Source organism: Anolis sagrei, chromosome 5, assembly GCF_037176765.1.
Source record: "Anolis sagrei isolate rAnoSag1 chromosome 5, rAnoSag1.mat, whole genome shotgun sequence".
NCBI classification, from domain to species: domain Eukaryota; kingdom Metazoa; phylum Chordata; class Lepidosauria; order Squamata; family Dactyloidae; genus Anolis; species Anolis sagrei.
The window spans coordinates 149,056,479-149,069,437 of NC_090025.1; the positions used below are offsets into that span (position 1 = coordinate 149,056,479).

At 39.0% G+C, this 12,959-nt stretch overlaps 1 protein-coding gene across 3 annotated transcripts in view; it reads left to right on the forward strand.

Annotated features, from left to right (window-relative positions):
- The window catches only part of ACSS3 (acyl-CoA synthetase short chain family member 3), a 64,241-nt gene that overhangs the window by 15,610 nt on the left and 35,672 nt on the right, over positions 1-12,959 (forward strand). For 2 of the 3 annotated variants that reach the window (XM_060777391.2, XM_060777390.2), the window contains exons 6-9: positions 3,246-3,326; positions 3,410-3,505; positions 5,444-5,595; positions 8,370-8,473. In XM_060777391.2, coding sequence (XP_060633374.2) covers positions 3,246-3,326; positions 3,410-3,505; positions 5,444-5,595; positions 8,370-8,473 — 433 coding nt within the window. The remainder of the gene's footprint in view (positions 1-3,245; positions 3,327-3,409; positions 3,506-5,443; positions 5,596-8,369; positions 8,474-12,959) is intronic. The other variant, XM_060777392.2, reaches the window with a different exon arrangement.

Here is a 12,959-nt window from a genome sequence, read left to right on the forward strand (position 1 = left end):
ATGGTATATGATCCCTCTCATGCCAGTGGGTGCTTTCTAGGTCTTGTTTTCTGAGCTTTGTGTGGTGTTGGGGTTCTTGGTGTGCAGGAAGTGTATAGACCTCTTATTTTCATGAATAGATCACTGCCTGATTGGGTTTAGATGGATCTGCAGGGGTAGGGTACCAATTAAGTTGGTCTCCACCAGGAGGATTATGCATCTGGTTGAATTCCTGATGGCTCTTGATTGGTTTCCTATTCCCTTGGTACTGTAAATGATTCTCTGGGATGGAATTTGGGAGTAGCAAATCGATAAGGTGATGCTTGACCATTGGTCTGTGGGGTTCTGTTTTGTTGCCCATGCAATTTAACACATGCATGAAACTGATTTTGTTCATTGGCTACCAGTATTGAGAAACACCAGAACCAAGACAGTAACTAAGAAACACCACCCAGGCACAGGAAGCCGCCAGGCAGCAAGCAATCAAGAGCCAGTGAACACCACCTGTGCAAAGAATGCCTCCAGGCAATAAACACTCCAAAGGAACAAAGGTGTGGCTATTTCTGGACAGATGCCCTCACTATTGACTATGCAATCTTCTCAGTTACATGCTAATAGATGGATCCCACCGAAACACTTGCAAATCAGGCTTGCTAATTACACCTTTCACATTTTATTAATAGACATTGATCCTTTCTCCAACCCTGGACATTCTACAGGTATATATACTCCATTTGCTTTACCATCATTAGATCCCTTGAAAATGCCAGCCACAGATGCAGGCAAAATGTCAGGGGAAAATGCTGCTAGAACAGGGACACACAGCTCGGAAACCATACAACACCTCAATAATGGATTGGCTGGGGATGAAGAAATTGAAGCTTAGTTGAGATAAGACAGAGGTGCTCCTGATTAGTCGTAAAGCAGATGACAGAATGCGAATTTAGTCTATGTTGGATGGGATTACAAATTCCTGTGAAGACACAGTTTGAATATACTCTTGGATCCAGCCATGAACCTGAATGCTCAGGTTTTTGCGGTGGCCAGGAGCACATTGTGTAATTAAAGCTAGTGCCACATCTCTGCCTGTTCCTTGGAATGTCTGTTCGCCACAGTAACTCATGCCCCAGTTACATCATTATTGAATTCCTGTAATACATTCTAAATAGGGCTGCCTTTGCAGAGTGTTTGGAATCTCAAGTGGCCACAAAACCTGCAGAGATTGCTTATAGGGCTGATTCCTTGTTGCAGCAGGTTCACTAACTGTCAGTCTGTTTCTAGGAAATATTCAAAGTGCTAGTTATGGCCTGTAAAGCCTTACATGGCTTGAGTCCAGGATATCCAAAGGACCATATTCTCTCATATGAGCTTGCCTGTTCTGTAATACATTTGTTTTGATTCTACCACTTTCATAGGAATGTTTGGTGGGAACATGGGGGAATGCTTTCTTGGTTGTTGGGCCCAGAGTATGGCTACTCCTGTTTTAGTCTAGTGATTTTTTGGGAATTGACTGATTTACAAGAGAAAGGCTTTTAATTTTCTTGTAAATTTAATACAATGTGGACATTTAAAATCCTATGTTTTGGTTGTAATTTTCTATTTTCAGTTTGATGCATTGAGTCCCAGTTTGGGAGAAGGTTGGTGTTTGAATAAAGGGATTTTTTTTTACAAAGGTTACTCATGTTTTTAAAGCAAGTTAAAGAGATCTAAAAAGATGACAGAATTACCACTCTGTTGCCCATCGGGACATGGTGCGGGTGGGTTTTTTTCCTTTTAAAACAAATTCAAAGGATTTAATGATTGTGCATATATGTCTCCAACATTTCATAGGAGGTCACTGTGCCTCCCAGTTGGCTTCCCAGTTGGCTCTCAGTTGGCTTCTGAATGAGTTATGAAGATACTGAGGAATAACAACAACAACAACAACAACAACAACAACACTTTATTTATATTCTGCCCTTCTCACTCAGGGCAGATCACAGTACACATACACTGCAAACATTCAATGCCGCTTTGTATAGACAGTACACAGACAGATGGAACAGAATGAGGTGCCATGGAAGGTTGGGGTCGAGTCCAGGGGGTGCTGTTGTGCTTTCCTCTATGACGAAGAGCTGTCAGGACTTCCTCCTTCCTTTTGGTCGCCTAGCATTTTCTGATCTTCTTTCTTTATGGCGTCATAAAACATCTCCCCTGCTATTTGGCAGTACCTAATTTCTCTAATCACAGCTAAAGTTGTTTTCGATTTGCTTAGGTAAACAATGAGCTAGGCTGACAGTTGGCAGCTCATGCCAACCCGGGGCTTTGAACTTGCGATCTTTTGGTTTATAGATCTTAGAATTGCTGATGATTTGCCAGCTGTGCTAAACCTCTGGCCCGTGCTTAACCTCTGGCCCATGGAAGTAACACGCATGTGTTTCTTGCATAGTTTCTGAGTCAGAGATGCCGGTAGCAGTCACTAATGTATATGGATTTATACCCTGTAATATCTAAAACCACCCAATCTAGTCAAATTCTGGTTGCACATGACCAGAAACATTATCAACACTTCTAAGAAATATAAATTCTTTGTCGTCTTCTCTTGGAGACATCCCAAAAGGTGACCATGACAAGCAGATGTGCCTCAGTGACTGTTCTGAACCGTGTCAGCACTGAACTGTAAGCACTTGAAAAGCTGAGGTTGTACTCTCAGAAATCAATACTTGGCTGTCTCGGTCCCCTATAGCAATGGTTTTCAGCCTGTGGGTCCCCGGATGTTTTGGCCTACAACTCCCAGAAATCCCAGCTGGTTTACCAGCTGCTTTGATTTCTGGAGTTGAAGGCCAAAACAACTGGGGACCAACAGGTTGAGAACCACTGCTCTATAGAATTTAGAAAGGAATCAATTTTACTATAGATTCCTAGAATTACTCATGAATCTCTTATGCTTTTTGAAAAATGCATTAGCCTCAGAAATCTTAGTTTAGTGGAGTGTCCCAATTTGTGTCATTAAGTGACTTTCTGTACATTATTTAGAGCATCAACCCCATTCTAAAGCATAAGAACTTTTATTTTAAAGTAACAGTTTTCCACACATCTTCATTACAGAGAGAAATTGGAGTAGTGAAGCTTCATCTGCAGTTGTTAAGGATTCTAGGAGCTAGTGGAAAATATGCTAATTTTTTCTGCAAGTTAAATGATGGAAATGCTAATTTTCCTTATGGGAGATAATTTCAGCTTGTCTTTTATTTGCAAATGATCTTAATTTTAAATTGCTTCTCACTTAGGGTGTTGTTCGACCAACAGGTGGCTACGCAGTTATGCTAAACTGGACCATGTCAGCTGTATACGGCCTTCATTCTCAAGAGGTAATTTCCATTTATATTCTAGTTCATAATTATGAAAAATGTTGTTTATACCATTTCTTTACTTGTTTCTGTTTCTGTTTTAGGTGTGGTGGGCAGCATCTGATTTAGGCTGGGTAGTAGGTCATTCTTACATTTGCTATGGACCTCTTCTGCATGGGAATACAACAGTTTTGTATGAGGTAACGGCTAATTTTAATGTTAGTTGCTTAATTATTTAGTACATTTGGTAACTGAAGAAGCTCTCAAAACAACTGTAAAATACACCACAAAATACATACATATGCTCTTTTCCAAGATTTTACTATTACTTCTCTTTGGAAGTCTTACATAGATACTGAAGCTTGGTTTCTCTCCTCCAGTGTTTAGAGCAAGTGAAAGGAATCTTAGGGTCATTGTTTGTATAATTGAGAATACACACACACATTATACATTTGTTAGATTTGATGTTTTTTATTTGAAAGATATTCTCAGTATAATTTAGGTTAATTTGTAATTGACATCATCCTGGGATGTCTCTTATAAAATGATCATAACATCTTCAGGGCCTGCCCTCTGAGACTTCACAATGGGTTGGCCTTAGATCTTAGGTTTTAACTCAGAAATTTCAGGAGGTATTTATGTGGAACAGCTGCTTGTTAAATTGGCAAAAGGAAAAACCACATGGACACCACCTAGTAACTTTATATTATATGAATAATTGGTCTCCCAATTTCCAAAATTATCTCACAATAAATCTATTTCCTATTTCTTCCTCCTCTCTGTTCTTGTTTTGTGTGTCAGGAGAGTAGACTGAACGTTTTACTTTTGATTTTAAACAGATTTCAATTTGCATTGCAAATTGGTGTCTGGTGAAGTTTGGTTCTAGAACCACCCATGGATACCAAAATCTATGGATACTCAAGCTCCAGTATATAATGGCACAGTAAAATGTTGTCTCTTGTATAAAATGACAAAATCAGTGTTTGATTTTGGGAATAATTTTTGGGGAAGGGGGATATTTTCAAGTAATAGATGAGTTCAAATTAGTTTCAGCACTTTGGATAAGCATACTCAAGGTTCTAGAGTGCATTAACTGATGTTAGAGCTATCAGCTGCATCTGGTGTTTACATGCTGTCTTGATTTAGGCTTTGTGAAAGTAGGTAGGCCTCAGCAATCTTTTGTAATTATTGCCCCCTTCTTCCATAGTATAGTAACCAAACTTCTTTGTGATCTCTGTGAAATCACACATATGGGTCTCGTGTGCAGGTGCAAGGCATGTCAGAATTCTCTAGAACTCTTAAAAATCCTGCTTACTCCCCTTGAGTATATAGACAGCTGCAGGGGCTAACACCTCAGTTCCCTTTTGTCCGCAACAGTAGCAGCAGCAAAGGAATTGCTCTTCGCTCTTACTCTAACTAAAGCAGTTATTTCACTTGGTGATCTTCCTTGAACAATTTACCTCCTTTTGGTGTTGATGTTGGACTGTTTAATAACTCTCTTCTTAATCTCTTGGACTCTTGACTCGTGGTTTGACCTGGACTCTTTGACAATGCTTTCTCCTTATCCATTGACATTATTTTAACTCTCCTGCCCTGACTACCCTTCAGGGCTTGTTTGTTCTTGTCGGTTTCTTCTGATGCTTTTTCAGTAGTTGTGAAATGGGACCTTTGTTTAAATTCCAGTTTAATGATTAAATGATGATTAAATAGTGGGTTAAATAGGTTTACATTATTACCTTTTCTATCTAAAAAGATAAATTGGATATAAATGTAGCAAATGTAGATTTTTTTTAAGAGAGCATATTAATCAGATCTGCAAACAAGCAAATCTGCCAAAGTTAAAACCATAAATCTTCAGGGCCAACTGTATTTGTATGTGTGTGTAATAATACTGAGCCATGAGAAATTTAACATTTTAGATTTACTCCTTATCTACATTTTCCAAATATACCCTGGGATATAAATGAAACAGAAATGATTTAGCAAATAATTTCCTTATTTGTAGAAAGGCTTTATGCTAGTTGCTTGTGCAGTCTGCTGATTAAGTGGAGAATACTTCTGCATTCAGGAACTGAGCTATGAAAGAATTACGGAATACTTTTTACCCAATTTCAGTTTTAAAACTAACCTCTTCATAGGGGAAACCTGTAGGGACTCCAGATGCGGGTGCTTTTTTCCGTGTGCTGGCAGAGCATGGAGTGGCTGCTTTCTTTACTGCACCAACTGCAATTAGAGCAATCCGTCAGCAGGATCCTGAGGCTACCCTGGGGAAACAGTACAATCTGACAAGGTGAGCTCAGGTTATACCAGAAGCTTGTTTTATTTACTATTGGAAATTGGAAATAAGCTTGAGATGTATGTATTCTCTTGGGTACAGTCAGTTACACTGATGCTACAACAAATAGGATACACGTGTGTGTACATGGCTACCTTCATTAAGTCATGCCTTGGACTTGCACACTTCTCCCCCCCCTTGCTCTGATTCCTTCTGTTGCTGACTGGTGTGAGCAAAACATGATTTGTCATAGTGTATATGAATTGAGTGGGAAATGCAGATTGAACCAGCCAGCTTCATGGGAGTTTAAGTTCACGCTCTTCCAAAGTGCTATCTCTTAAAACCCACCCACTCTAGATGTATTCATCAAATTATCGTTTCCAGTTTGGAAATGCTTAATTATGAATTCTGGGCATGCCATTCTGTTACTACAAAACTCAACAAAGAACCTTGCCACCTATAAAGGTTAAAGTTAGAATGTTTTATACTTTTGTTGGAGAACAGATCCCATTAAACTCAGTCTTGTGTATCACTAATTACAATTGTATAGGATGGTGTTATTTTGGAATACACATTTGTTGACAGTACTGTGCATTTGAAGAAATGTGATGTTAAGAATCCTGTGTTAGGTTAAGGTATTATGGTGTCTTGGGACATTTTAGCTATCTAGATATTCCAGAATTCAGATAATGTGAGATTTAGGACAACAGGCAGTCCCCGAGTTACAAATATCTGACTTACAGATGACTCATAGTTAAGAACGGAGGTGAGACAACAGGAAGTGAGAGAAATCTACCCTTAGGAAGGAAAATATACACCTGAAAGAGTGTTATCATGGGGAAAAGGTATCTCCACTGAAGCTTTATCACCAATCCTTGTTTCTACAGCAAGGCAATTTTTTTCAAAATCTAATTCTCACAGAGACAGAAAGTGCAGTGAAAGCTTCTGAAAAGGGGTACAAACAGCAAAACAAACACCATAGAGGTATTAACCCTTCCCTATGCTATAAAGAGCTTCCTCCCTCTCTCTCTCCCTCACTCCCCCCCCCCCTCTCTCTCTATATATGTTTGGCTGGAATTACACTTAAAGAATGTACCTGTTCTGACTTACAAACAAATTCAACTTAAGAACAAATCTACAGAACCTGTCTTGTTCGTAACTCGGAGACTGCCTGTATGCTTAATCCACAACATTAATGCATTTCTATTCCTGATTGAGCTTTATATGATTGATGCCATAGTATCTCCACGTGTCGAACTGTAAAAGAAAGTGTGGTCTTATAGAGCTTTTTTATACAGGCAGACAAAAGTGACCCTGTTCTAATTCTTAGATGTGTATAGTGGCAAAATTACCATAGTAAAGAGAGATAGTTATATATAGGTAATGTAAATGACCAAGAGGAATGTGGTTCATAAACTAAGGTTAATATGCTGAACAAACTACAGGAGCTGCATCAACACCGTATGAACACATAATTAATCACAATAAACCTTTCATATAGTCTTCTGCAAAACAAATCTGTATTTTATAGGAGTGCCTCTAAATAATTCATGTAGAATTATTGTGGCTGTTACATTGCATAACTAACTCCCACTCTCATCTGTTTTATTAAACTATTTTATTTGACAGATTTCCCCCACGTATTATTCAGATTGTCCATTAACTCTGCTCTTTTTATGGCTTTCAACTGCCCTCTTACACATATTTCTTTTTTATATGTTGTGGGTCTATTCATATTGTTTAGTTCTCTAGAATCTGTCATGGTGATTCTTTGAGGAATCCCCTGTGTACACTTCTGTTTTCTAGAGCTTGGACAATCCCAGACTCCTAAACACCTCCCCCCGCCCCCCAAAAAAGCAGCCAGAGTGGACATTAGCTTTGCTAACTGGGAGATATGGAAGTTGCAGCCAAAAACAAAAATAAAAAACTAACCTTGCCAGGCTCTCCTGTCCTAATAGTGGATAACTGAAATGGGGAGATTTGACTAAAATCCTGTTGTTATAGTATACAAATGGTTGCCCTTTTTCTAGAGTTCCACAATTATGGTAATGGAAAATATATAACAATCTGCCTTATCTGAGTAGCTTTTCTCCTTGGTGTCTTACATTCTTTATGGATGCTGCACTTTTAAACTTTTCCCTCTGAAATGACTGGTAAAGGGGATAGAAGAAATGAACTGCGAGAATTCACCCACAGAGCTAAAGTGTTACTGTGTGGAGTGGGAAAAGTTAATACTTTATTTACTCGAATCTAATGCTCACCTTTTTTTGGCTAAATTATCTTTCCAAAATTAGGGGGGGGGGGGGCATGTTATATTCACTTAATATGGTAATCTTAGTGCCGAACCAAAGCCAAAGGGAAGATGCTTCAGGAGCACCTGGAACTCCTATTTGAGGGACCTCATTTCTAATTTAATTGCCATGGCTCAATGCTATACAGGGCTGGAATTTGTAGTTTGATGAGGCATCAGCATTTTTTGGCAGCCCCCATGATCCCAATATACAGCCCCCATTGACCCTATGGCATTGAGCCATGGCAGTTAAAAAGGATTCATTCTACAGAAATTAGTGTTTAACTCATCGCACAGCTGTCTGCCATATATCTTCATAAATAAAGGGGTGGTTGTACTTCAGCAGTGGTTAAAAGGGGTAGAAATGTTGTTTCTCTTTATGTATGGATGAATAAGCTCCATAATTTTTAGGAACAAGCATGTAGCAGTGTCCTCCTAGGTTGTGTATTTCTTTTCTTTTAGTGGAAAATTATGCTAAAAATAATCCAATTGAATGTAGGTTCCGAACATTGTTTGTAGCTGGTGAACGTTGTGATGTGGATACATTGCAGTGGTGCAAAGAAATCTTCAAGGTGCCTGTTTTGGATCATTGGTGGCAAACTGGTGAGTTCTTTGCGATCAGCATATTCTATCTCACTTGAAGTTTGTTTTTCAGTCTGCCCTATACTATATTGACCATTCTCTTCAGCCCTGCAAAAGGTTTACACTTAACATGTCTTTGTTTAATTAGTTCTAAGGAGCGGTCATAACCCAGTAGTAGAAGTCATGTTTTCAGGCAGATGATCACATGAACACCACAGATTCATGGTGTATTCAAGTAGGATTGGGAAAGATCATTATCTGAAATGCTAAAGAACTGTTGCCATGCAGTGGAGATGATAATAGGCTGACCTAACTAGTTTGGTCTGATTTAATACAGTTTATAACATTCTTCACAGTGTGGGTGGTTTGCTTTCTTCTGTAAAGATTTTTGAAATGGAAGGCATGTAAAGAGCTGATCTTAACAACATTCTGACTGCATCGTCAGATTTCAGTTTTTAATAATGTTTGTAGTGACTAAATTTGTACTAAGCTGTCAACGTTGTGCCACAATGAGTTAGTTATTCAAAAGTGTGTATATATACATACGTACAAACGTACACTTATAGAGAAAGCACGAGAGCTATATGTTAACCCATTCATAACTTTCTGATGTTTTCCTCCTGCTCATTGACCCTCATGTTTCATAATTTTGAGACCACATTTTTGAATCCGTTCCATCTCAGTTTCCAGTGATGGTTGATGCGAGTTAATCGTGTATCTGGCATTTTTACAGTTTAAGCTCAGTCTCTGTCTTTTGCTTCTGTCCCTGTTAGTATCTTCTCTCTGCAGTTACACTGATTGAAGAGAAGGGAATAGTAAAATCGTGTTCAGGCATGATTGTGACCTCAGAATTTCTTTAAGATGCCCTGGAAGTATGACACTGGGAGTGCTTTTAAAATGTTATTTGCATAAGTGAGAGAAGCTGTGACAGCCGCTAGTTTTATAGATTTCTATGAAAATGTTACAAGTTGCTGATGTCATTCATGTTGCCTAGCAACGGGGTTTTTTTTCCTAGTTCAGAGACTAGGGTCCTCATTAGAGGAAAGTAAATGGTTTTACTGATGATTTGAGAATAGAGAACAGAGTTAAGCTCCGTGAGTCTCTTTTATAGAAAGAATAATCCTTTGCAAGATTTAAGGCAGCCATGATGGAGCTTTTCCTGGAGAAAGAGAAAGAAGCAGTTTATAAAACACTAATCCTTGATGCAGATATATGTATTTTGAGAAACTAAAATAGGAACAATCTAATCAGTCTCTTCCATCTTTATAGTATTAGTACGAGGAAGGGTTCTGGAAATGATTAAATTGTAAATGGATAGCAATGAAAGACGCAATTACTGTTTATGTAACATCTATTTGTGTTTATTCTCCATTGTGCATGAGTCATGCATGTTAGTAGAGGAAACAAATAGATTTGTTTGTGGCTTATAAAGCTGGGAAATACATTTGTTTATCATGGGCATTTAAAAGGGTTATAACTGCTATACAGTGCTGGATTCATATTGGCTAGGGTGACGTTTGTTAGAATTAATTTCCAAGGTACATCTTTCCCCCTTTGGCATCTTTGGCTTAGGACCAGTATTTATTTATTTATTTATTTATTTATTACTGGCCATCATCATTTTGGGATTCTGGAAATTATAGTATAACCCCTATATTTATGGAGATACTGGAGGGGGGGGGAGGGTATCGTGGAAACAGTAAACCATGCATAATAGCTAACCCCATTGAAATCCATAACTTTTGCTGAAAGTGACCACATCGTTGCCCTGGAAGATCTAGAGAATTCCCATAGAGGTGTCGTCTGTGCTAACTTCTGGCGAAAGCATTCCATAGAATCATTTGGAGAATCCAGAAAATTCCTAAGTATACAGGCTTACTTAGCTTATTTAATAGATGTATACACAGATTTCACTAATTGATACTTTGAAGTATCCTTCTGGATTAGTTAACCATAAGGAACAGACTCAGTAATCCAGGTAACAGATGTTCCATTGCTTTGCTGTATGAATCAGCTTTGAGTTTGTGTTTGGCTCTCTAATTCTTCCTAATGCTTTGTTCACTTCAACTGTACTCAGACTCCTTCCCTCCTTCCTTCCTTCCTTCCTTTTAAATACATTATTGGGCTGTTGGATCTTATGGGTACAGGAAGACATAGTGTACACAGGGCAATTTAATTCAAAATGGACAACTTGTAGCCTTCTGGGTCATGTTTGGACTTCACTGCCCACCATTCCTCACTATTAGAGATCGTGGCTGATTCTGATGGAAATTGATGCCCTATGGCAGTGTTCCTCAACCTTCCTCATGCCACGACCCCTTAACCCAGTTCCTCATGTTGTGATGACCCCCAACCATAACATTATTTTTATTACTACTTCATAACTATCATTTGGCTACTGTTATGAATCGTAATGTCAGTATCTGATATGCAGTGTGTATTTTCATTCACTGGACGAAATTTGGGACAAATGCCGATATGCCCAAATTTGAATACAGGTGGGGTTGGGGGGATTGATTTTGTCATTTGGGAGTTGTAGTTGCTGGGAGTTATAGTTCACCTACAATCAAAGAGCATTCTGAACTCCACCAGTGATGGAATTGAACTAAACTTGGCACACAGAACTCCCAATACCAAAAGAAAATACCGGAAGGGTTTGATGTGCATTGACCTTGAGTTTTGGAGTTGTAGCTCATCTACATCCAGAGTTCACTGTGGACTCTGTGAAGATCCCTTACCTTGCCAGCCTGGGTGGCAGGGCCTAGGAGAGGCAGGCTAGTTAGTTTCAGCCTTAGAAGGCCTGGCAGAGGGCAGCAGGAGCCATCTTAGTTTAGGGAAAACTCCATTCCAGAGAGGGGGAGTGGCCTAGGCCTGAGCCAGCCTTGGAGCAGCCAGGATTGGTTTGTAAAAGGGGGGCGGAGTTTGACTGTTTGGAGGGAAAGAAAGAAGCTGTTTTAGTGTTTCAGTGAGTCTGTTGATGTTAGAGTTAGAGCAGGATTATAGAATTAGGAGTTCGTGATTAGAATAGGCAGTTTGCCTGAAGTTTGCCAGCCAAGTGAGCTGTGGCAAACTGGTTACAGCTATTTAGGAAAGAAATAGCTGGGTTTTATACTTGTAACAAAGAAAGAACCATTCTCATGCAACCGTTACGCTTTTAAGAACAAGAACATTTTATCTGTAACAGCCAAGCTTAGTAAACTGCATTCACTTCATTCTGTACCTCTATCAATAAATGTTACTTGATTATTTTTGAAACTTAAGCCTGAGTCCAGTGTACATTTGTGGATTTAGTCCATTTTCCTTTTCATTCAACCTCAACTTGTTTTCCTTCACAGAAGCCTTTTAAAAGACACAGTACTAGGTGGTCTAAAAAGCCTTTTAATAGTTTAACTAGCTAGAGGGTTCCTGTTCATTTAGTTTATGGTGGCAGCGAAAGTTTAACTAGAGAGACATCCCCTCAAACGCTATATAGGTGCCAGTGAATTCTTTATTAAAGGAGGGACAGTGGTGGGATCTGTTTACCCCCCTGCCCAGACAGCCGTAAAGCAGGTCTTTATAGACTCAAACAATGATAGATCTGAACCGAACTTGGCACGAATACTCAATATGCCTAAATGTGAACACTGGTGGATTTTTGGGAAAATAGACCTTGACATTTGGGAGTTGTAGTTGCTGGGATTTATAGTTCACCTACAATCAGCGAGCATTCTGAACCATATAAATGATAGAATTGGGCCAAATTTCCCACACAGAACCTATGACCAATAGAAAATACTGTGTTTTCTGATAATCTTTGGCGAACCCTCTGCCACCACCTTGCAACCCCCCTCCCCCGGGGTCCCGACCCCCAGGTTGAGAAATGCTGCCCTATGACACTTGATGGGCCACAGTGACTCACCCTGATATAACTTTTGAAGCTGTGAAAATTATATGGATACCTTCGCAGATTAAATGAAGATGGAATTGTGTGTTTTTTATACTGGGAATGATGCAGTACAACATGAGTGCTTTTGTGCACTCTGAGTATAGTGGAAATTACAATTGATATAATCTGTCTTTTAAACCTATGTCAGAGACCCATTTGTGCTTTCTTCTATATACTGTGATGCGAAAGTATTTCACTATACAAAATATTACGGTAAGATACTTACATGTACAGTATTAGCAGGACTCCCAATGGAGACATTATTTCCAATAGTTAACAGTATTGTATTCCGGCTAGCCTGTTTCGTTTTAAGTATTTCAGAGCAGCAATCTTCTGTTGTGCAATATATTTATATATATTGATAGAGTATATGATAAAATGGTTAAATCTACTCAAAAATAAACACTTTTGAGTGTTAGAGACTTCTGGGACCATTGCAAAAGTAGACAGGGTCAAAGCAGTATTAGTTTTACTGTAGGAACTATTCAGGAGTGGCATAGACTACCTCCCTGAGCAGTAGACCTTTTTTTTAAAGTCTTTAAACAGAGGTTGGACAGTCATCTTTCAGAAGTACTGTAGTTG